The sequence below is a fragment of the Protobothrops mucrosquamatus genome, unplaced genomic scaffold, assembly GCF_001527695.2.
Source record: "Protobothrops mucrosquamatus isolate PMUCROS unplaced genomic scaffold, P.Mucros_1.0 scaffold36, whole genome shotgun sequence".
Classification (NCBI taxonomy): domain Eukaryota; kingdom Metazoa; phylum Chordata; class Lepidosauria; order Squamata; family Viperidae; genus Protobothrops; species Protobothrops mucrosquamatus.
This window is the reverse complement of record NW_015386420.1, coordinates 219,517-240,501: the sequence shown is the minus strand read 5'-3', so window position 1 is coordinate 240,501 and position 20,985 is coordinate 219,517. Positions and strand designations below refer to the sequence as shown.

Sequence of the window (20,985 nt, the reverse complement as noted above, 5' to 3'; positions counted from 1 at the left end):
ATTGCTACTGCACATGATTTTGAAGGGGGATTAGACAAATCTACAGAGGATAAAGTTGCCATTAACAAAGGCAGTGGCAATTTGCTTTTTTACCAGTTGCTGGGAAACATGAACTGAAAGATGCTGGGCTTTCACATCCTGTTTGTTGGCTTTCTCCTGGCAGCCAGTTGGCCATTTGGGACAAGGTAAGTCTATGTCTGATCCGAAGGGACTCTGTTCACACATCCTGCTAATCTCTCAGGGTGTATTTAAAACAATTAAATAGATTCATTTTTTGCCATTAAGCCTCACTGCCAAAGCCAAGGTTCTTTTCCATAAACAACCTTGAATAACTCACAGTAATTACTAACTTGTAGAAGAGAAAAAACAAGCTGCCCCATGCAAAGCAGCTGAGGGGGTATAGAAGTCCACCTGGAGAAATAGCAGGAGCATTTCTCACAGCTTTCTCTTTTCTCCACATACAGAGATAGAGAAGTCAACATTTTATACTTGAATATTCAGAAGAAAATGTATTCTCACTTCACTTACATATATATGTTCTCTTTGCTTCTCCTTCCTCTGGGAAACTTGTATTTCAGCTGAGTTGCTACTTTAATAATAGTTTGTTGACCAGGCCTTAATAAATGAATTTACACATTGCATAAAGAATAAATCATGGTTGCCATACTATCTGGAGTTATATAAAAACCAAGGCAAACCTAAGTGAATCATACTGGAGCACAGCATCACAAATGAAGATGCTGTCACAAGTCTGACAGTCATTTGGGGTTTTTTAGCATTTTTTAAAAAATGCTAGCTGTGGTCATGAGACAAAGACACTACAAATCTTTTATCTACCCAAGCAATGGTCCTCCATCATCTGCTATTTGTTCCTGTTAAGTGGCTGGTAGGTTAGTCCAAGACTGGGAAAATACAAATTCAGATCTCTGCATTATCTTTAATGCCTGACTTCTGACAAATCATTACTAGTAATTTACACTGTTACAGAATTATACCTTCCATCTTGGACATTTAGATTAGATGCCTGAACACGATTCTGGTGGCTCACAATTTAAGACAAACAACAATATACAAAATATTTTATATAAAATATTCCCAAAACCATCAACCATTCAGACAACACATTCTAAATCCGAAAGCTCATCTAACAACGTTTTGGTTCTACTCAGGACCCAGAAGAACCAGCAGGGTTTTTAAGCGTTTTGGAACACCATGAGAATGGGAGTCACATGAATCTCTTGAGAGGATCTCATTCCAGAGCACAGATGCCATGAGAGAGATGGGTTATGCCCTGGGTCCCAATAAATGACATTGTTTAGTTGAAAGTATCCATAGCAGCCAATTCTGCTAGCTCTTACCAGGTAGGTAGAAGTCATGAAGAGACTGGCTGTCCCTCAGAGACTCAGGATATAAAATGATATAATGATAATACAAGCTATATGGGATATCAATATAATGAATGAGTGACTGAATCAGGGACTTTCTGCAAACTTCATGCAAAACTATAGTCTTTCTCCTGAAAAGTATTCCTCATGGTGGAATCCTTTCAAGGCAGGCTGAAGAGCTTTGTGCTCTTCCCTCTGGTTGCTGAAGTGTAGGTTATTGAGGAAGTCCATAGGACTGACCATATTGAGCTTGGTGTTGATGCTGGAAGTGCTCTCTCCTGCCATAACTATAATCCGGGCTGGCATGTAACTCGAATCCTCGCTGGCCACCAATAGTGACATCTGCCTGTACAAGCCAAGAATAACAGTTTCAGAGTAAGAACCAAGCCCCAACTAAAAAGCCCATCTTTCTCACAATATAAAGACACACCTTTTTTATTCTATGTGAGCTACCCATTTGCCCAGGTCTGGCTGAACAAGAAAATCATAATTCCATTTGGCATCTGAGCCATCATGATATTTTTGTTGATCCAGGACTTATTAGATATTTCAGTAAGTTATTTGTGCGTACTCTTTCCTCTTTTAAGGGACATAGGAAATATGACAGAAGTGATTTTTCCTTATTATGCCCATAAGTTACAGTTCAGGGGCAGAAAAAAACTCTTTGCCCCAAATTTCCTTGTTTCAAAGCCTTCTTCCTGGTTCATGCAAACACTCACTGGATTAGGACACCATGATGCATGTAAACATTGATGTAGTGGGAGCCAGTGGTGCCATTTGACTCCCAGTAGGTTTTGACATTTCCATCCACTAACGTGTTGGCCTGTTGAGAATTGGAGGAGACTTCTACTTTCTCCCAACACTTGTCTTCCTTTACTTCAGTGCTGCAGCCTATGCACAAAAGAAAATATTGAAGAAATCTAGGTGGGGGAGAAGCTAGAAGAACCTCTGAAGGAATGAGTTATCTAAAAACTCCAACACTAACAATATGCTCACCATGACAAAGATAATGCAGAAATACATCAAACAATGGAACTCTGATAGGCTGATGGCTATTCCTGTGTTCTTCTATCTGATTTAGAACCATCTGTAAAGTATGTTGGAGAGGAGACAAAAGAAAAAAAAGCCAAGATACAGAGTTGGCCAAACAACACAGCAGAGTAACATTGGAAAAAAGAATCCCGTATTTAGGCTGAGAGGCAATGCTTTCTGAATTATTGGACTTTCAGAAATATTGGACTTCACCTCCCTTCATTCCCAGCCAGCGCTGTCAACGATTGCACTGTATAAGAGCAGTAATCTGACTTATGTGAAAAGCATCCAGTTGGATAAGAGTTTCTGAAGGTCTGTGAGATTGCTTTAAATTGCCTTTGGATAAAAGTAAATCTGAGCACCATGTTACCAAGAAGCTATGAACCTCAACCTGCTCCCTGAAGTTAGACATTATCCACCAAAGAAGAAAAGATTCACCTGGATGCAGCCAGCCAGGACGCTGGCTGTCATCTTCTGATAGAGGCTAGCTGGCTTCTCACAGTTATTCATGAGGTCCCTCAGTTCTGTCACTAGAGAGAGGCTGGAGCTGTGTTTCTCCAAGACTTTGCTCAAGGCTTGCTGGATGCCAGAAGAGCACATTACAACAGCACAATCTTTGTTGTCAAAGGCCAGACGGTGCAAGAATTTAATGAACTCTTGAACAATCTGCAAACACAAAGCATGAATAGTTAGTCCCTGAAGGTTTTCTATATGGCTTTAGTGCCTCGTTCCCCAACTCATTCTTAGGGAATGGAATGCATTTGCTGTACTATACATCTTAGGCCCACTGTCCCTCAGAAAAGAAATCCTTGTAAGCAAAGGTAAGAAACCTGTGGCTTAACATAAGTTGCCCATTTTCAATGACCAGCAAGCATTAAGGGAGCTTTAGTTCAAGATATTACAAGCTCCAGACATCCGTTCTAAAGAGCAATTCATTACAAGGAGATTTTAAGGAATCAAGGCAGTAGAATTTTGAACAATATATTTTTTCTGCATTTTCTAAAAATACATTTACAGATCTTATCTGACTTCTACATTTCATTTAACTAAATAATTCTCTCTCAATTTTTTTTAACAATTGCCAGAATTGGCAAATATAAAACTTAACAAAAACCCATTTAAAATATAAAAGCAAAAACATACTGCAGGAGCAAAACAGAAGCAGAAAAGCAACTTCAGCAATAAATACAATAAAAGCAAACAAAGAGTACTAATTTTCAGCATATTAAAAAAATCACTGTTTGCAAAAGATTGGAACAAAGACAAAAAAACTGCAGGATGCATTTCACTTCTTTGGTGAAAAAGACATGCGTACAAATGCTTGGAATAACAAGCAGATAATGGTCTAATGATGAGACCATACCATAAATGTGGATTCTGGTTGGTACTCTTAGATTTCCACTGTCTCACCTCTTGATCATTTATGTGGCTGTTTATGGAAGACAAGCAAGGTTCAATGCATTTATGCCAGGGTACTACATCCTTCCATGAACTATCCAAACACTTGTTCAAAAGCCTGGATCAAAAAAGAAAAGTAGCTTCTTTTTGAAAAAGCACTTTGAAAATACTTATTAAAACAAAAGCGACTAATTCTTATACTAATCACCTTGTAATCTAACTGAAAAGTGCAAGTAGTCTTGTAGCCACCAAAAAGCATTTTTCTGTCTCCAGAAGTTTTAACTTTTTTTATATTCACATTGTATGTGGACATTTTTGCATTACTCTTCAGAATTGCAGAAGGTGGGAAAAGCAAAATTCAGGCAAATTTTACATTGGTTGGATGGGCTTGTTTTCCCTCCACCCTTTTGTTCATTTTCAGATTGTTTCAAAAGATTAATTTCCTCTATTCATGTTCTAAAATGGTTTGCATTTTGTAAAAGACATCCTTACCATATTTGCATGATGGAAGCAGCATTAATCTTTCCTGATAAATATAGGAAAGAATTTGATTACTCCTTCTGTAGATTCAAATTGTAGCCTAAATCAAAGTACTGCCAGTTCATTTGGAAAGCCCTCATGATACATTAATTTACCAAGTAACATAATTCTAAATGTGCTCACCAGCAAATGAACATACCTCATTCTCCTAACAATCCTAATATGGTAGTCCAGTCCTCAATTTCAATCAGCGTAGCCAAAGGTGTGGGAGTTGTAGTCCAACATCTGCAAGGCATCAAATCACCTTCCTTTCTGAAGAAAACTGTCAGGGTGAGAATACTAGACTAGATGGAATTTAAGATATCTTGTACTGAAAGGAGAGGTACCTGTGTTGCTGTAATTGTACTACAGTACAATTGTTGTTAGATTACAACTTCCATAATGTTTTACCATTGGCTATACTGGTTGACTTAATTACATCCAATAGCTGGAAGTCCACTTATTGTTCACTTCATCTCTAGGAATTCCAAATAGGAACGTATACACTTAAAACACATACATTACTACTGAGACATAGTAGCCTTACCTTAACATTCCCAGTTGTATCTCTTTTTCAGATTCCTGCTGTGTCAAGTCTTTCTGAATCAGCACATTTACCAGAAACTCATGACTAGTTTCCTCAAAAATGGTACCTTTGTCAGAGAGGCAGCATTGGAGCACCACTGCCATCTCCTTCCAAACACTGTTTGTCTGCAGACTACTCAGTAGCTTTGTGATGTTAATGTCATGAAGATTAAAGAAGGCTGCAGAATCTGGTTGGGGAGGTAAAACATTGGGAATACATAACTGAAATGCTTCCTGATTCTGCAGATGATCCTGCTGCTCTCCCCCACACCAAACAGGGAGTATGTTACTCTGAACAGGGCCACTGAGCAGCTACTGGTATAATTCAATAATCGCAGGGGAATAAAGACATTTTGCCCTTCCCTTATTGCCATGATATAGGCCCATGTATGGGCTTTCACTCATGTTTGGTTGGATTCACTCTTTGTCTTTCTTCACGGATACTCTAGGCATCGCTTCTTGCACTTCATCTTCTGGAGCTCCTTGAAGAACCAAGGAATTGGTGCACAGAGAGAGGCTGCAAAGAAGCAACCCAGTCCAGATCCTGTCTCCTGCCTATTCCAGGCTGCAATTAAAGCTTCAGATGAACTCTCTGGAACGAGCTGCCCCCAGAGATCCGGGTGATTCCGGATCTCCCCTCCTTCCGCCGCGCCCTCAAGACCTGGCTGTTTCAGCAGGCAGGACTGGCCTAGGGGTAATTTTAAATTGGTTTTAATTAAATTTTAGTAGTGAGGCCGATTCGAATATTTATTTTTAATTTATCTTAGATTTGTATTTTGTGTAATTGTTTTAACTGGCTGTAAGCCGCCCTGAGTCCTCCGGGAGAAGGGCGGGGTATAAATGAAATAAATCCTAAATCCTAAATCCTAAACTGCCTGACAGATCTTCAGGGAAAATCCAAAGCTCCCTCTGGAACCTAAATCAGACACATGGAGTGGGCCAATCTAACAAGAACTATCTCCCTGCATAGATAGTTGGTGTCAGCAAGTCAAAGAGCAACCAGAGTGATATGTCCATGGCAATGAACTGAGGTAATTTCTTCCAACATCACAGCACACTGCAATTGCCCTGAGACAAAAACTATGTTTAACATGCAACCTACAGTATGCATTGGACTCTCTATTATTTAAGACAATATTATTACTGATCTTCAAACAGATAAAAATACTGTTACCTTCTTGAAATACTCAAATATTATTTGCAGTAAGACAGTTTGTATTTTGAAGTCATAGCAATTCTTATTACATAATTACAACAATACTTCATTTACTTCACCAACCCCATTGCTTTTCCTACAATGGAATACCATCCATGTTTGTTTTGTCTGCCATTTTGAGTTTTTTTAAAATGTTTTTAATTGTTTTTAATAATTTGTAAACCATCCATAATTGCTAAGACTTGGGTGGCTATACATTTAATCTGTTATTGTTGTTATTAATGGAGTCTCTAAAATTGTAATCTGGAACAGCACTGGGGGAATGCCAATATAGCTAAGGCCACCTTCCTTATTTTTACTATATTTCATGCCCCATATGACTCTCCAATGGTCATAGGATGGAGGGGAGGTCTCAAGAAAGTGTGAAACACCATTATGATAAATTGGGCTTCATAACTGGCTAAATCAGATATGCCACACAATGTGTGAAGTGGGAAACCCGGCCCCAGTAGAGAATTTGCTTGACTGCTCATAACATGTTCTCAAAATTTGAAATGTGCTTTAAAATAATTGTTGCAAATTTTCAGTCTGCTCTAATACTATGCAAACACTACAGGAAACAAACTGAAGTTTATTTAGGATCTCTTTAACTCCATAAATCTAATAATATGAATTTGTAATGGGATATCCATTTTTATTGATTTGTTTTATTTATTAAATATGTTTGTCGACCATCTTACCCCAAGGTGACTCTGATATCAATTATTGTTATTTTTGTCATTTGCAGTTAATAATATGGAGCAAAAGTGGGAGGCACAGAATATTGTACATGAATACAAAGCATGTTTTATTGGCTGCTAATAGCCATGACTCCTGATATACCAAATCAAGTTCTAATAGCAAACTTGGCTATAAAATGGAAACCTATATGCTGAATTATTTCATTTTCAAATTCAAAGCATAGATACAGGATATTACAGAGAGAGAGTTAGGAATCCTCAATGCAACTAAGTTCTGTAGTTCCTTTAATCAATTAATATGTCTGATACTGCCTGGCACTTACCTTTGACTTTCTCATCCAATGTGTCTGGGAAAGAGAGCCCTTCTATTTTGAGAAATTTGTTAATCAGTCGTCTGTCACTTTCCTTCACTGCAAATGGAGTTGGAGAAGACACTCTATCAGGCAGTGTATCTTCTTTTGTTTTTTTGGACTTCATGGGTTCAGAAAAGTCATCATCATAATTTTCAGAGAGCATTTCTGCATTTGTGCAGTTCTGCTCTGTACCTCCCTTGCTAAAGAAATATTTGAAGTAGACATGGGAGTTCTGCAGTTCAATTTGTGTGGTGCCCTGACAATGCTTGTTCAGGAGCTGCAGTATTTTCTGAGCCAATTCTACTGAAACACACATCTGGATCAGATCCTCTTCATTTAGTCTTGATAGCTTGAAATGCAGAGAGAATAAAAGCACAGAGTTCCTATTGCAGTTTATTACCAGTTACCTAGAACCACACCAAAACCCCACAAAATCAGAAGATTAGGAGAGTTCACTAATCCAGCTTGGAAATTTGGCCCTTGAGTCTAGAACACCAAAGTTATCTATGATTTGCTAATTTGGATGATTGTTAGGGGTAGACAACCTAATATCACCAGTTATTTTGAACTTCAATTTCTATCATCCTCAAGCAAATTGTCAACTTTTGGACCGATGCATTGTTCACAGAACAGGTTTGAAGGTGATCTGAAAATTGGATCTTTAGAAAATTCAAAACTGTATGCAAATAATTTGGAGCTGGTGTCTTAAATTAGCTTCACTGACTCTGGATCTATCCACATAGATCAGTTTGTTTTGGGCTTATTTTAAATATTAAAGATTTAGGGCCCAGTATCTATCTTTCTGATTACAGAATGTAACCCAAGGCATACATAAATACTTTTCAGATATGATGCTGCTGACCTTGTAATACAATTACTTTTTTGCAACAATGCAGCCTAGACAGTGTATGAGTCCTCACATAAAATTAAGCAACTAGGAATTAACTTAAAATCCGTTTCTGATTGGATTGATTCTTCTTGGTTCTTTACCTTCTGATTCTGCTGGATAAAATGAACAACTTCGTGATGTTTATGGAATTCAAGCTTGTTAATGAAGAAAAGTAGCTCCCACCATTCAGCTTGACTTAGAGTCCCACAGTCCTTATTCAAATGATCCGCAAGGCATGGTAAAGAATATAATTCGTTGAGCGATTGGCAATATCTTGGCTGGTTAACTGGAAATAAACAAAAATGGCTATATGGTTTCTTGAGACACTCAAGTTAAATGGTGCCATCAAAACAGAAATAATAGGACTTTCTGCTACATGTTAATAGGCAACTTAATTCTATAGCTATTGCAACTTAAATTCATACATGTCTACTTAAAAGTAAGCCTCATTATACTCAATCTGATTTACTCCTACATAGGTATATGTAGATATTCTTACATAGGTATGTAGGTATTCCTACATATTATCCTATTAATGTACAATTAGAGTAGCAGCTAAGAAAATAATGAAAAATGAGAAACCAACATAAATAATTAGTAAATATATTCATATTTTAATAATCAATTACATAAATGAATTCAGCTGGGCATACCTCATCCATATCCTGATTGCAAAAACATTCAAATAGTAAATATATCAAATGTATATATCCCTAACAGATTAAAAAGTAAATATATAGAAAAACAATACACTGTTAAATAAGTTGAGACTGAACTTTGCCAATATAAGGTAAGTTCATTGAACTTAATAACTAAGTCTAAACTATTCCCTAAAGTTAATAATATTATGCCATTAACTTTCTGGTCAATATTAAATTAACTTTACTGTGATAGCTCAAACAAAGAAAATACATTTTCTCATCTCAACAGGGAATGGAGGCTGGGGAGATCATGGATTTCCTCACAGCTTCAGGTAAAAGTGTGGCATGCTTGGGGAAAAAAGGAAAACCAGAAAGAAAGGAAAAATATTTTTTTTTCTTTTTTTGCTTCAGAAACCCTGATGTTTTGGGAAAAACAGATAAATACAGTCTAGCCTAAATGTCTAGCTTTAGAATTTTAATTTATGACATAGTTGTTGGTGCTATGTTAAGACACATTGTTTTTATCTTTATATATAACATTGAAAATTCTGTTTAAAGATTCTGTTTTCACTGTTATTCATTTATTTTAAATTTGGTCTGTTTCCCAAGGAAAGGCTGAAATCTCATCATACACCTCCAAGAAAGATGCCCAGATATCTGTGATAGGAAAATTGTTCCATTTTTAACAACTATTTTTTACTTGCCCAAATGCAGAATGTTAAAACCTTACTTCTCTCACACAGGCGTGTGAATGCCAGGCAAAATATCCCCTACAAAAATTGGAGGAAGCAGTAGAAAAAAGCTGCTGTGCGAAAACAGAAAGTGGGGCCAGGAAAGGACAATCTTCTAGTGCATCATATACATGTTTTGGAAAGTCTAAATAATTTGAGTTAGCAGTATTGCATTCATACTACAGGTAGACCTTCCTTAACGACCAGTAACTTAGCAACCATTCAAAATTACAACAAAACTACTTCCAACTCCATTTTGAAGTTATGGATGCTGCAGCATTTCTGTAATTATTTGCTCTTATGACTGATCACAGGAATGCTGCAGTGGACCCCCATCTTTCTTCCTCCCATCCTGCCTCACTGGGTAGGCCTTGGTCCTGTACCCCACACTCCCATCTCCCATCGCATACTTACCTTTTGAAGATCTCAGGACCCTACAATGGGAAAACAGACCATAGGATGTAGGGGGAGAGGCTTAGGAAGCCCAGGACATGTGGGCCTAGGCCTGTACTAGATCTTCCAGGGCCTTCCCCCATCCCTGCAGCACCCTATATTTAACAATTTGCACATATGTTTAATGACTGCATCAGGGAGAACAAGGGTTGGGGGTTGTTAAGCAAGGGTCTCGCTTAACAGCTGTCACACTTACAACCGTAATAGATTGAGTCCTATATCAATGACTACCTGTATAGATTGCTTGGACTTAAATACTTAAGTCTCTTCAGAGTTGAAAACAGCATTGAATCTAAGTTTTAAGTAATTTGAATTAAATCATTCCTGATGATGATGATGATGATGATGATGATGATGATGATGATGATGATGATGATTATTATTATTGGACAACTACTCTAGGCAGCGATAGAATGATGCTATAGATTCCAGAGTTGTTTTCCATAACATTCTAGTACATTAGCCCAGAAATCAAAACTATATAAACTGCTTCGTCTTTACTTCCTCTTTTACTGTTTATGGTGTTGAGGGATATATAAACTGCATCAATTGTAAACTGTATCTAAGTGCTACATGCAATCAGGGAGGAAAGAACCTACAGTTTAGGCACAATCTGAAAGCTAATTATATCCCTTAATCATATCACATCACAAGCAGCATCTCTCCATATCTGATTCTTATATCAGATATCTGAATCCCATCCAGTAAAAACAGTTCTGAATGTCCTGAGATTTGTGAGAGGAGGTTTGCTGAAGGGTCAAGACTGACTGTAACCAAATTTTAGCTTCTTCCTCACCTTCAATATATTGACTTGTGAACTTCACCTGCTCAGAAATAGGCAAAAAGAAGTACAGGGACTTAGGAAGCTGATCTAATTCATATTGTTTACTTGAACTGGAAGAAGCTCTTCGGGACTTAAGATACAGAAAATTCTGCCGTATCATCTGTAATATGCTCCCTTTTTAATTTGCACATATATACTGCACTAGCTATATGCAAAACACATGTTCTATCACTAAACCATGATTCCTCCCAATAATGGGAAACTGACAAACATTATTTCAGCATTTTATCTGCTCGAACAGCAAAGTAAGCACTGAGAAAACTGAAATCAGTCTACAGGCTTGGCATAAACAACAAAACTGAAGCTCAGAAGCAGAGAACACTCTTAAAGTAACTTAGCAATTTAGTGAAAATATATCTAAAAGTCCAGCAGAATCTTACCTGTGTTTTGTCTCAGAAGCTCTCTAAGAGTTGATACCTTTTCCTGGGCTTTTTGCTCTGCATTTCTCGATGAATCAACAATCTCAATCATGTGCCAATGAACCCAGTATGTACGGCCCAGAGACTCCCAATAAACCTGGAAAATTATAGAGCTATAAAATGCCATGAATCTGGAAATTACTGCATTGTTTTCAGGTGCTTAGAGATCACTTTCTTTATAATCTGGTCTAGAATCATAAACTCCACAACACAAAAAATTCTTCCCCTATAAACAAGGGCTAATATACCAAGTGCCTTACAGAACAATTATCAACCAAGCTACAAGGTTTTTTTGAATATAGATGCACTTCTTATGCCAATCTAGGAAACACAATAGTTTGAGAAACTCAATAGGATTCCTAAAAATCAATTTTTTGTATCACTCCTTCAACATCATTTCATCACTCGGATGTCCCAACCCTCCCACACACTGTAGTACCTGCACAGGTGGTGTGCCGTTATTGCTGTGAAGAAACACGCCCTCATCTCCTGCACTGACTTTCTCATAATTCTCCAGCATACGCACATGCATGCCACGCACCAACTTCTCTCGCAAATATTCCACGTAGTCCTTGCGACTAGGAAAGGCTGAATGCAACTTGAAAGCACTGTGTTCTTTCTGGGGCACCTCTGCAGCTGATGGGATGGTGACGCGGGCTGGAATTTGAGGTTGGAAGATTGACTGACATCGTTTCTTTTGTCTGAGTGAGCAAAGCTCTTGATTCTGATTCCATCCCATAACCTGGATTAACTCTGAAATTAAGTGGGCCATAGCCATGCTGAAGTCAAATTCACATTGCGTTCTCTTTTTTCTCTTTGAATCTGCACTGGAGGGCATGCAATGTTCCTGTTCATCTCCCCACTCTGTGATGTTGAGTTTGTCCATGAGAGAGGTAGCACATAGATAACGCTTTACTAGAGAAAACAGCAGTTTCCCTGGAATCTGAAACAAGAAGATCATGTCCATTGCCAATAATTCTGCTACTGCCTCAAGGCAGCATAGCTTACAGCTCACCCCATAAAAACTTTCACCTTTTAATATGTATCTGACATATTCTTGAGTTCTAGTAGCTTTCCAATCAAATGTCATCATGGCTTGTACAGTCTTTTTATCCCTCCATTTATTAATTTTATTCACTATAATTTAGGGAGGACATATAGGGGATAGGGTACTAAAAGGAGAACAGTTCAGGATTTCCCTAACTGTAGCTATTTGACATCAACAAGATGCTAGCAGCAGAAGTAAGTGTCAGCCATTTATTTTCATCAGATACCAGTCATTATAGGTAATGACAAATGCAGGTGATAAAATTGTCATTTCTTTATGCAGAACTGACTTACTTAACCACATTAAGCTTGCCAATTGAAAGGCAAGATAAGTACAGCTTCTATATTTATCACCAGCTGCTGAAGATTACATTCTCTTTACAACTGACTCGGAATTCTTTATAATTCAGGTTTTAAATTGAAAATGCCTCATCAGTAAAGAGGACCACACTCCTTTGCCAAAAACCTTTTGTCAATTAGTACCTGAGGAAGAGGAATCCCTTCAAAAGATATGTAATGCTCTTCAGAGGATGTTGTTTCTGCAAACAGCTCAAGAAGGGTATAGCGACTATCGAAGTCCATTTGTTGTTCAATACCATCTTGCTGGCTCAGGGACAGAAGAACATAGGCTCTGCTTCCTAAAAACAAAACAAAAAACGTATATGTTCTTTCCTTACTTGTTCTCCAACAATCTTAAAAATCTAATCCCATAACAATCTTAAAAATCTAATCCCAAAAAAGCAACTTTTTTTAGCTCACAAAGAGCTATGAACAAAGCCTCATAGTATAAACAAATTTAAACAGAATGACCTGCAAGTTAGGACAGAATAACAGAATAATAAAGTTGGAAGGAACCTTGGAAGTCTTCTAGTCCAACCCACTGCTCAAGCAGGAGATCTCATACCATTTGAGACAAATGGTTATCCAATCTCTTCTTTAAAACCTCCAGTGTTGGAGCACCCACAACTTCTGAAGGCAACTCATTCCACTGATTAATTGTTCTGTCAAAATTCTCCTTATTTCTAGCTTGGTTTTCTCTTTGATTAGTTTCCATCCATTGCTTCTTGTTCTGCCTTCAGGTGCTTTGTAGAATAGCTTGACTCCCTCTTCTTTGTGGCAACTCCTGAGATAGTGGAACACTGCTATCAAGCCACCCATAGCCCTTCCTTTCATTAATTTAGATATACCCAATTCCTGCAACCGTTCTTCATATTTTTTAGCCTCCAGCCCCCTAATCATCTTTATTACTCTTCTCTGCACTCTTTCTAGAGTCTCAACATCTTTTTTTATATTGTGAAAACCAAAACTGGATGCAATATTCCAAGTGTGATCTTACCAAGCTATTATAAAGTGATACTAACACTTCACAAGATCTTGATTCTGTCCCTCTGTTAATGCAGTCTAGGATTGCTTTGGCTTTTTTGGCAGCTGAAGCACACTGCTGGCTCACATTTAAGTGATTGTCCACTCAGAGTCCAAGATCCCACTGATACCATTGGGATTATAAATCAGCACTTCAATAACTGGCATGTCTTTATCAGCATAAAGAATTTTAGTAATTCTGTTCAAGCAATGGAGACACTTTTATCCACCCCTTCTATAGATTCAAGAAGCTGTCAGGGTCAATGCTGTTGATTCTTTGGGAAGATGCTTCTGATCAATTTGGCTGCACAGAGAGTTAGTAATCTCATACCTAAACTATTAATAGTCTTGTAGAGTTCTCATGCCCCAGTACAACAGCAGCTCACCTTGTATAAAAATATTGACAGGGACATGAGAATTCAGAAAAGTCTCCCACACCTTACTTTCTTTAGGAGTCCAATCATTACAATCACCAGTTTGGAATTTAGAAACCTGCCCAAACATAAAAATAATCTGCAACCGTGGCAAAAAGGCATTCCTTTACATCAAAACAAAAGTGTACAATTTATTGAATGATTTTAAAAAGACTCCCCATATATGAGAAAATGTATAACATTTATCAACTTATACTTGTAATACATTTATAACAATTAAGAGTGCTTTACTTGCTCTGAACCAGTTTTTTTTAATTAAAACAAGTTAACATTTGTAGAATGTTAATCTGAATTGACTACCAGCTTTATTTTATGAATACATCATAACTGAAAACTTTGATGTATGTTCATCATTATAAACTATAAATTAAATTTTAATAGGCAACAGTTACTCAAAACTTGCCCCAATGGCTTAATCATCACTCTGAAGTATTTATCAACATCTAATGAGTTAAGATTTCTAATTCTATTAAGGATGGGATTGGAGGTCTACTCAAATCACTAAGAATAATGGGTTAGAACTAACTTTCTGTATACAGTATTTCTGTATATCTAAATACTTGTAATACCTTAGGCAGGAATTTTATATTAGTTGTGGGCGTCTCCTAAGATGTCATACCTGCATCATGACAAGCCAAAGCTCTCAGCATCTTCCCAGCACTACAACGGATATGCTTCTCCTCGTTACACAGCATCTTCATCAGAAGAGTAAGGGCCCCAGTCTCCTTGAACATGGTCATCAATGAGCCAATGCTGGCATAGGCACTGAGTATATGGATGGTATTCAGTATGGATGACTGTGGAACAGGGGTGCTTGCTAGTTGCCAGGAAGCTCGCTGCACCAGGTTCCTGACATCAGCTTTCATCTCTGCAAGAGAGGCTTCGTCTAAAGTGTCTTCAGGAGGAAATAAATTAGATACATTCTGTTCCACCACTTGTTCCTTGGGCTTCCTCTTGCCTAGTAATGTTGGACAGTTGGCATATATATCCTCTGCCGACATCCACATCAAAATGGTCTGTTTTTTGCCTTCAGCTGAAGGGGCTTCAACACTGTTTCCTTTACCGTTATCTAAGCAAAGTACGTTCCAGCGGATCAAGTACTCAGTACAGCCATTGTGACCACAGCGTTGCCGAATTAACTCCTCAGGACAGGCTTGATGTTTGGGTCCAAGATGCACCAGTTCATCCCCATTTTGCCTTTTAATCGTCATGACAGGGAATGTATCTGCTAGTGTGATAAAAGGCAGGTTATGTCATGAAGGAAAACCAAAAAGACTTTCAGTCTAAAAGCCCGGAGAATGCACAAATACCTGCTTTGGGATAACTATAGATTGCTATAAGAACACTTATCCAGCAAAGGGAAATTTCATCAAGTAATTATTTCTATTGGAATCAAAATAGACTTTTCAATCAAGTCAATAGGCACAGCAACCTAGGGCCAGTATTCTTTTTAATCATAAAGACTAAAATGTATAAATTTTACTTATTCGATGCTTTTCAATAAATAACAGGCAAGATATACATACAATTTGAACAACAAACCAATGGTATAGTGTGGACTTCTAGTTTTGCATTGCGGTATGACAGACACAGGAAGGCAGGGCTCTGCCTTCCGTGCCCAATTTTGTCCTGCTGGGGGCCATGAAAAGGGCCTAAAGTCGCCCCGAAGAGGTGATGAAGAAGGAGGGGTGCCTTGTAGATCATGGAGAGACGGCAGTCATTCCGTTTGATCCAAGGAAAGCCCTCTAAACCGGCAGGGGAAAGACTGGCCACACCTCTATGGCTGGCCTTACCTGCTGATAACCGAAGAACAGAAGCTTTGATTAGCACATCATAAACAGTATGTTTGGAACTGGGTGAGAACATTGATCCTTTCTTTACTATTTTACAACTGAATTTCTTGGGAAAGGCTCCCAAGAAGCTAAAAACCTCCGGATGCGAGTGGAAGCGGCGTTTTAAATTTTTTATGGGGGACAGAAATAACAATACTAAAGTGAAAGTTATACAAAGCTATAGTTTTGATAAATTTAAAACTGAGATAATTTTTCTCTTTGGAAAAAAAATAATTGAGATGAAATATAAGAAAAATAAGAAATCAACCCTTTGTTTTAAGAGTGGAAAATGGACTTTGTATGACATCTAGTGGTGGATTTGAGTATAGCACTATAACTAGCCCTTTGGCTGCTTGGTGACTTTCAACTGAAGGGAGAATAGCTGGCAATAAAGGAAAATATTTTGGCATATTTATCATCCTGACCTTCTTGGACTACAAATACCTACTGAGCTTGGACTTTTAATCTCAAGAGCTAGTGGGAGAGAAAGAAAAATCTGACTTTTGAATACGTTTGGCTGCAGGGAGGTTGAACATTTTGAACACTGGGAACATTGTGGATTACAACCTTGCCTGACTGATAATTTTCAGGATACTTGAGACAAAGGATTACTATAAAATACTGCCATTAGGACTGGATTATACAGGCTACATATAAAGACTAGAAAACTAGAGGAAACTTAGTTCCACTCTTACTGAGACTGGTGACACTAGAAGATTTCTAGGAATAATGCCTCAAGAAAAAACAAATACCTTTCAGAAGGAAATATTCTCCAGCTAATTCATCAAACAATTGTTGCACACAAAGAGGACATAAAAAGAAACCATAATGAGACTAAAAATAACCTAGATGATATAAATGACCAAATCTCCAAATTGAAGCTACAACTGGAAAGTTCCTAGATAACAACTACAAAGTATGAACAAATATACCAGAAACCAGAGGATTAAGCAGAAGAAATGGACTTAGAGATGGAGGAGATAGAAGAAGGGAAATATGGACTGCCATATACAAATAAAATACTGCAAGACCTACCTATAACAATGAAAATACAAACGACCCCTTATTCCTTTCTCCAAAATACACTTGATGACAAGGAAGAAGATTCTAGAAAATGGAACATAGGCGGGCAGGGAAAATGTTTAGGGAATGTGGATGGGCGGAGTTCCCCCCCCCCAAATACTCTACCTAAATTGTCTTCCTCATGCCAAGCAGCTTTCACAAACATAGAAAGAACATTTTTGGGCAATTTAATTGCCTTGGCCTGGAAAGCTACTTGGCAAAGAAAGAAAGCGAGAGTTAGATTTAAAAAATAGAGGATTTGATCTATCAGAGGAGGCTCTATCTGTTTAATATACCTGTTTGAATATGATTAAAAGAATGGATGACCCTTAGATATAACTAGATTTTTATAATGGAAGATATGATTTAGAATTAAAATAGCATTTTTTTTTATTCTTCTTTTGATATGGGAAATTTGAAAATAAGAGGAGGGTTGGTATGAGTAATTTTTTTTAGCTATATAAATGTAATATTGAGAAAATCATAAATGACAAAGATACTTTAAATATTGATGGGAAATTAAACTTTAATAAGAGCATGAAAAACAGGATATTGACATGAACTGATATTATTTGTATATTAGTAAAATATGATGAAGATGTCTATATCTAATTTTATATACATCAATAGTACCAAGAATTGTAATTGTCTAATGAGGGGAAAATGGAAAAAATATGGGGAAGAAAGGAGGATCAAGGAAAAAATACTGGATTGTGTAGTACTGAATAGATTTATATTGAAGAAGTTAATGTTAAATATGTAAACCCAGACGTGTTGTTTACTAAGCTCTAAAGATTGTAATTTTAAAAAAATTAATAAAACTTATTAAAAAAGACAAACCAATGGTATAGTGTGAATGGTAAAATTTAATAACTTTGATGAGATACAAGAGACAATCAACAAGCTAATAAAGATATCATTTACTATTTACAAATGCAAGAGTCTGAAAACTTCCTGTTTAGAACACATTTTTGGCAATCTTCCTCCACTCATCGCAGAGAATTCTGCAGTTGTTGCAGGGTGCTGTCCAGCCTACTGGCAATCAAGATCCAGATATGGATGATATAATATTACAGCAGTACCATTTTTAAAGTTGTTTAAAACAGAGGGCATAAAAGGATGCATAAAAATAAGGTAAAAGCTTGGTGTTCTCTAATCGAAGAGAGGACGTTGGCAGAAAATAGCTTTCTTTACTCTAGATGAGAGATTCTTTTTTATAGTACATTTATTATAAAGAAATTGTGCATCTAGATCAGTGATGGCGAACCTTTTAGAGACCGAGTGCCCAAACTGCGACCCAAAACCCACTTACGCATCGTCGGGTGCCGGGTAGGTGTGGCCCATTAGGTGGGTGTGGCCCATTGGGTGGGCGTGGCCCATTGGGTGGGTGTGGCTGTGATAACAGCAGACTGGGTGGGACTAAAAAGTTCAATCAATCAATTCCAACTTGGCGAGATCTTTTTTTTCCCGCGAGAAGTTGAAATTGACTGATTGATTGAACCTTTTTTTTTTTTTGCACACGGTGGCGGAGGCCTAAAGCGAAAAGGTTTTATAAAACCCAGCTGAAGGCCTAGGACTGGGGCGACGGCGCGCGTGCCCACAGAGGGGGCCCCGAGTGCCGCCTCTGGCACCCGTGCCATAGGTTTGCCACCACTGATCTAGATACAAAAATAGCAGGCTAAAAGAATGGATACACATAACTAAAAAACAGCATCTTCAATATTACTAACTGTAGCTCTGGTAGATTTAAAGGACTATATAAATTCTTTTATCTTTATAAAATCAGATCTGGAAAAATTATGAAGTGCAGTAAGATGAAAAATAGACACCGGATATTTTTTTCTAAGATCCAACAACACTTATTTGATACTATTTATATACTCCCTAGATCTAATTTTAACCAGGACAGGGTCTGAATATTTATGAGCACTTCACATTATCTGATACAATGCAAAACACTGTTTAGTGCCTTTCCCAATTTAGTTATGTCCAGACTTGTGGGACTGCTACTTCCATCGTCCATACTGGGATATGTTACAGAGAACACCACAAAGTCTAGTCCCAAGACAGGTTCTGGGAAAGAAGCATGAAAATGTTTCCTGAGCGGTGGCCATATTTATCTGTGCTGCATTAACATGTTTTTACTTAAGATTCTGGGGACTAGAAATTATTAAGGCTGAGTTCACACAACATGGAAGCTACGCTAAAATAATGTTGCAGCTGCAGGCGGAGGTGGTCGGATTGCCTACCCCTGGACTAGTCTGATGGAAAGTGTACATACGGTAGTTCCAAGTATCCAAGCGCCAGTCTTTCACACATGAGGTGTGAATATAAGGGGGGGGGGGAAGGACCGCTATTGCTCGCCCTGTTTCCTCTTGATTTATTCCACTGCCCCCTTTAATGACTTGTGGACTTCAACTGAGAGCTCAGGAATTCTGGGAGTTGAAGTCCACAAGTCATAAAGGGGGCCATAGCTCCCCACCTCTGCTCGAGGCGCCAGCCGCCTCACCCACAAGGTGCTCGCAAAATTGCGCACCGGCTCGAGTCTACCGGCAACAGAGAAAGGCAAGTCCGGGGGGCGGAGCTTAGAGGCGCGTCCTTCCTTGGAATGAACAAGGGAACCTGCGGGATTCTCTTCCACCGGAAGCGGGTGGCATCCGTGCAGTAGCAGGGCCTGAAAGTCTCGAGCTTCAGCCTACCTTATACGCAGCTTTAAAGTAGTAGAAACAGCAAATCATCGGCAAACCTTACTTAGCAACTTCCAGTTATTTATCCTGCCCAGTAGCTGTCTCATCCGCTTGTTCTGCGCATGTTGCTTATTATTAAAAGAGATACGGGTCCTCCGATAGGACATAATTATGCTATAATCGCTTTTCAAAGGGGGCGGTTAAACCCAGGTTCTTGGAAAGAGATTAAAGGGGGCTTACTGCCGTATTTTTCTTTAGGAACGAGCCTCAAATACTTTCTGGGAGTGTGAAATCAGTTCCCCCCCCCCCCCGTTATGCATCGTCCTTTATTTCTTTTCAAGGTTACTAATTTGCGTTTGAGCAGGAAACTCCTGCTAACTGATGTGCTAGTCAGTGTAATGATATTAATGTATTTTTATCAAAGCACCAAAAAGCAAGAGAAGAAACAATGGCTGGAAGCAACCTAGGATTAAGGAGAAATTTCCCAACGGTGAGAACAATTAACCAGTGAAATGCCTTGCTTTCAGAAGTTTTGGGTGCCCATCACTGGAAGCTTTTAAGAAGAGATTGGGCAGCCACTTGTCTGAAATGGTATAGGTCAGGATCTCCTGCTTCAGCAGGGGGTTGGACTAGATGACCTCCAAGATCCCTTCTAACTCTGTTAATCTATGTTCTAAAATGGACAGTGTGCTCAGCACTCACCCCAAGAGCAGGCAAGGTAACCACATTTTATTTTAGAAAAAATGTTAGTAATTCTTTAATGGAGTTTTTAAAAACAAACTAAAGCATTAAAGCTGACAAATAGAAAATAACTTTGAATATATGAATCCTGAGAGGTAGCTGTGGCATCAAAATCAATCCAATTTTTATCACATTAGGTTTTGTGGATGATAGTTCATTGTACCAGACACATGCCATGAGCATAGTCCTGAAAGGACTATATATGCAGCTGTTGTGAGGAAGTCGAATAGTGAAAGGACTTAGAGAGATTTGATAGTATTAGCAACCATTAAGAAAGCAGTCTGTAGGTAATTTTCCCTTCATGTCATACTCTATTCCTGCTGATTTTGTGGACACATATATGGAAGTGAGTTGCAGCTGCCGTTTTCTAGATGCTTTTCAACATTCCAGTCTAGACCTGATATTCCCTGGTGGTTTTGTGTCAAGCATAAGCCAGATCTAACCCTGCTTATTTTTTAAATCAGCCACTGTCAGCTGGGTACTGCCACTTAGCTGTATTAAAACAATTTGCTGTAATTATTGAACTATTTAAATTTTGCACCCCATTTTCAAAAGCTTCAAAAACTTGCAAAACACTAATTCAGCCAATACATTGTTGCAAACACAAGACAGGAATACAATAGGTATTGAGACAACTCTTATGCATGTAAGATTTGAAATCAGGCTGTTCTAGAA

General features: G+C 38.1%; 1 protein-coding gene across 1 annotated transcript in view; it reads right to left on the bottom strand.

Annotated features, from left to right (window-relative positions):
* The window catches only part of LOC107283392 (cullin-9-like), a 31,434-nt gene extending 11,773 nt beyond the window's left edge, over positions 1-19,661 (bottom strand). The window contains exons 1-13 of the mRNA XM_015811287.1: positions 19,582-19,661; positions 14,608-15,213; positions 12,676-12,830; positions 11,585-12,088; positions 11,107-11,242; positions 8,159-8,343; positions 7,139-7,517; positions 4,882-5,107; positions 3,828-3,933; positions 2,856-3,083; positions 2,382-2,472; positions 2,105-2,276; positions 1,626-1,731 (exon numbers count right to left, since the gene is read on the bottom strand). Of these exons, the coding sequence (XP_015666773.1) occupies positions 1,626-1,731; positions 2,105-2,276; positions 2,382-2,472; positions 2,856-3,083; positions 3,828-3,933; positions 4,882-5,107; positions 7,139-7,517; positions 8,159-8,343; positions 11,107-11,242; positions 11,585-12,088; positions 12,676-12,830; positions 14,608-15,199 (2,880 nt within the window). The 5' untranslated portion in view covers positions 15,200-15,213; positions 19,582-19,661. The remainder of the gene's footprint in view (positions 1-1,625; positions 1,732-2,104; positions 2,277-2,381; positions 2,473-2,855; positions 3,084-3,827; positions 3,934-4,881; positions 5,108-7,138; positions 7,518-8,158; positions 8,344-11,106; positions 11,243-11,584; positions 12,089-12,675; positions 12,831-14,607; positions 15,214-19,581) is intronic.
* Positions 19,662-20,985: the final 1,324 nt, after the last annotated feature.